Source organism: Rhea americana, unplaced genomic scaffold, assembly GCF_003343005.1.
Source record: "Rhea americana isolate MKP2758 unplaced genomic scaffold, rheAme1 scaffold_24, whole genome shotgun sequence".
Lineage (NCBI taxonomy): Eukaryota > Metazoa > Chordata > Aves > Rheiformes > Rheidae > Rhea > Rhea americana.
Genome location: NW_028186357.1, coordinates 366939 through 370047, shown reverse-complemented (window position 1 = coordinate 370047; position 3109 = coordinate 366939). Strand labels below are relative to the sequence as shown.

Below are 3109 nucleotides of genomic sequence, written 5' to 3'. Positions count from 1 at the left end.
CCCCGCCGCCGGGCCCCGGGCTGCCGGCCCCGCCGCGGCGCCGCGATGGACCCCTGCTCCTCGCTCTTCAGCTACGTGTGAGTACCGGCAGCCCCGGCCCTGCCTGCCCGGGCCCGCAGCCCCCCGGCTCACACCTCTCTCCTGCTTTCTCTCCCCCGCTCCCAGGTTAATGCACTTGTTCGTCCTCTGCCTGCAAGCCCAGGTAAGTGCCCGCCGCCCGGCTTTGTTCGCCCCTTGGGGAGGGGGCGCGGGGCGGGGGGCGCGCCCCGAAAGCTGCCGCTCGGGCGCCCGCGGCCGCCGCGGAGCCCTCGGGGCTCGGGAAGGAGGGAGGAGGAAGAGTTTAAAACACAAAAGTCGCCCGGCTGCGAGAGCCGCAGGCGGAGGGAGCACCCCGGGCTGCAGGATGCGGGCTCGAGCGGCGCGGCAGGAAGTACCCGGGGTTTTGAGCAATTGCGGAGCGCTATTTTTAAGCAGTTTTAGGATTCCGCCACCCTCCCCCCGACCCCCAAATCGCCCTGTGGATCCTCCCTCTCATCTGGGGTTGTTTTCTTACCTTGTCCATAAAGTAAAGTGGAATTAAATAAAAAGGACCCCCCCACCTTCCTTACTGAAGAGTGTAGGTTTTGATCCAGCTTAAAATTGTCAGACTTCAGCATCGCTGGTTTGTATCGCCAGAGACAGAAGTGTCATGAATAGATTAAACAGCCGGGCAGAGCTTGTGCAACACCCGCATACCAGCAGGCACGCGTCGCTGGGAGCGGTGTGCTTTCAAACACGGGGTGAAGCCCCCTCATCCCCCAGAGATCACAGGTGCAGAAGCTTTGTTTAAAATGCTCCTAAGGGTTTTCTTTCCTTTTCCTTTCTTTCTTTCTTTTCTTTTTCTTTTCTTTTTTCTTTTCCTTTCTTTCTTATTTCTTTTTTTCTTTTTTTTTTTTTTTTGAAACTTGGAAAAAAAAATCGAATTTCCAGCCCCAAAGCAAAGGGAGCAAAAAGCTGGGAGCGAGCAGTTGTATAAAAACATAGCTGTAATATTTTGGAGTATGAGATGGAGACCAAATAGCAGCATGGCTAATGACCTCTCCTCCACATGGTACCCTCATCAGAGCTGGAGAGAGAATCCTGCTGTATTATCCAAAACCCGTCTATAGGAAACACACATGCACACGCAGAAGGAGAGAGAGGGATGACATTGTCAAGGAGAGATATCTATATAAGTCAGCTTTGGGAGAGCAGCAGCTTTTGCTTTTATTGGGTTTTTCTGTTGTTGTTGCTGTTGAAGCCGGGAGGAAATCTTCCCATTTGATGTGGGGGTGGCAGGGGGTAGTCCCAGCCTCCTGATGTTGAAAGGAGCTATCTCCCAACATTTGCTCAGAATACATCTTTATAAATGTCAGGGAGAAGCGAAACTTTCCAGACTTAAAAGAGGGATTTGAGACGAGGGGGGAAAAGACTTCTGTGCAAGCTCGCGAGCCAGGGCCGAGGTTGGGGGGGGGGATTGGGTTTGGCCAGTCATGAAAATCACTTAAAGTGCATGATCCTAAGCACAGGAGCATCAGACTCAGTTCTGGAGGTGACGGGCTCAGCTGCTGGTCCGAGGCTAAAGGGTTTGGAGTGCCGGGGCTGGGAAAAACCCCCGCCACAGGCACCTAACAGCTGGCTGCTGACAAGGGGATGTATTTGCAYGCACGGCATGTTAGTATCCTTAGGTTTTTCTGCCATTAAACACCCAGTCCAGGGCGTAGTTTCCTTACATCTTTTGTACCTTCCAGCTCTGCTTTATCTGTGAGTTAAAGAGAGCTCACAAAGTGGGGCATTTGGAAGGAAATGAGGGACACGGAGGAAGGGCTGTGGAATCAGCTGGAGCACAGGCTGGGGCAGGGAGAGCGGCAGCCCGCTCCCGCAGAGGGCRGAAAGGCATGGCACGACGCCGTCCGTTCCTCGGGGGGAGAGCCTCTGCCCGCGCGGCACGTTTTCCCCTGGCTCCTCTCCAGAGCCCGGCCTCGGCTCCCGTCCCAGTTGCTCCAGCGCCAACTGGGACCGCCGAGTCCCGGCGGGGCCAGGGAGCCACCTGCGCTGTTCCGGTTAGGGCATGTCAGGAGCCGGCCCAGCTCGGTAAAGGGCTCCGATTCCTGCCTCCCKTTGATTAACGTGCCACCTCCTCGGGAGGCTTTGCCGGTGTGGTATGGACCACCGCCGTGCCCAGTGGGGCTGGCTCCCCGCCACCTCAGCCCAGGCACCCCAGAAAACCCGGCCAGAGGCCGGCGGTCTTTGCTCAGCCCATTTGCCCCTCTGAGGAGTAGAGATTGTAATGGTGCGTTGTATATTTTTTAATTTCCTAAAGGTAACTGTTCAGTCCCCACCTAATTTTACACAGCATGTGAGGGAGCAGAGCCTGGTGACAGATCAGCTCAGCCGGCGGCTCGTCCGTACCTACCAGCTGTACAGCCGGACCAGCGGGAAACATGTGCAGATCTTGGACAACAAGAAAATCAATGCGATGGCAGAGGATGGGGATGTGCACGGTAAGGACACGCGACGGGAGCGGGCTGGGGGACAGGGAGGTGTCGGCAGTGCGGCGATGGACGTTTTCCGTCCTGTTTGTTAGCCAGAAATCATTAAAATCGTTCGGCTTGCGGGGTTGCAAAGGGAGAGCGTAGGGGTCAGCGACAGCAGCTGTGGGATTCGAGGTGAGGGACTGGCGCTTGCGGGATGGGCTCCGGCCGTTTCCCCCTCTGCAGTCGCGTTTTGCACCTGACCCRGAGGGTTTGTGGATGCTGCTTGCTGAGCAATGCAAGGGAAAAAGAGAACCCCARGTTTAAAAAACAAAACCAAGACCTCCCCAAATGGATGCACTGCTGCTTTGGAAACCTTCCCTAAACCAAGAGCGCCCAAACTAGCGTTTTACTGGTACTCCAACCCCCCCTCGCCCCGCCAGTGCCTCCCTTTCAAAACAAACCCCGGAGCGGAGGGTCGGCAGCGGGAGGCAGCGGCCGCCGGCAGCGCGGCGGCGGCGAGAGACAAAGMCGAGGGGGCTCCGGGAGCCCCCCCGGCCCGCGGCACCCCCTCCGGGGCGCCCCGGGCGCTTTGATCGATCGCCCGCGTTAACAAC

General features: G+C 57.2%; 1 protein-coding gene across 2 annotated transcripts in view; it reads left to right on the top strand.

Moving 5' to 3' along the window:
* Window positions 1-6: 6 nt before the first annotated feature.
* FGF8 (fibroblast growth factor 8) overlaps window positions 7-3109 on the top strand; it is a 6612-nt gene continuing 3509 nt past the window's right edge. Inside the window, exons 1-3 of one of the 2 annotated variants that reach the window (XM_085306392.1) lie at window positions 7-77; window positions 166-202; window positions 2375-2522. In XM_085306392.1, the coding sequence (XP_085162518.1) occupies window positions 46-77; window positions 166-202; window positions 2375-2522 (217 nt within the window). In that variant the 5' untranslated portion in view covers window positions 7-45. Of the gene's footprint in view, window positions 78-165; window positions 203-2341; window positions 2523-3109 lie in introns of both variants that reach the window. The other variant, XM_085306391.1, reaches the window with a different exon arrangement.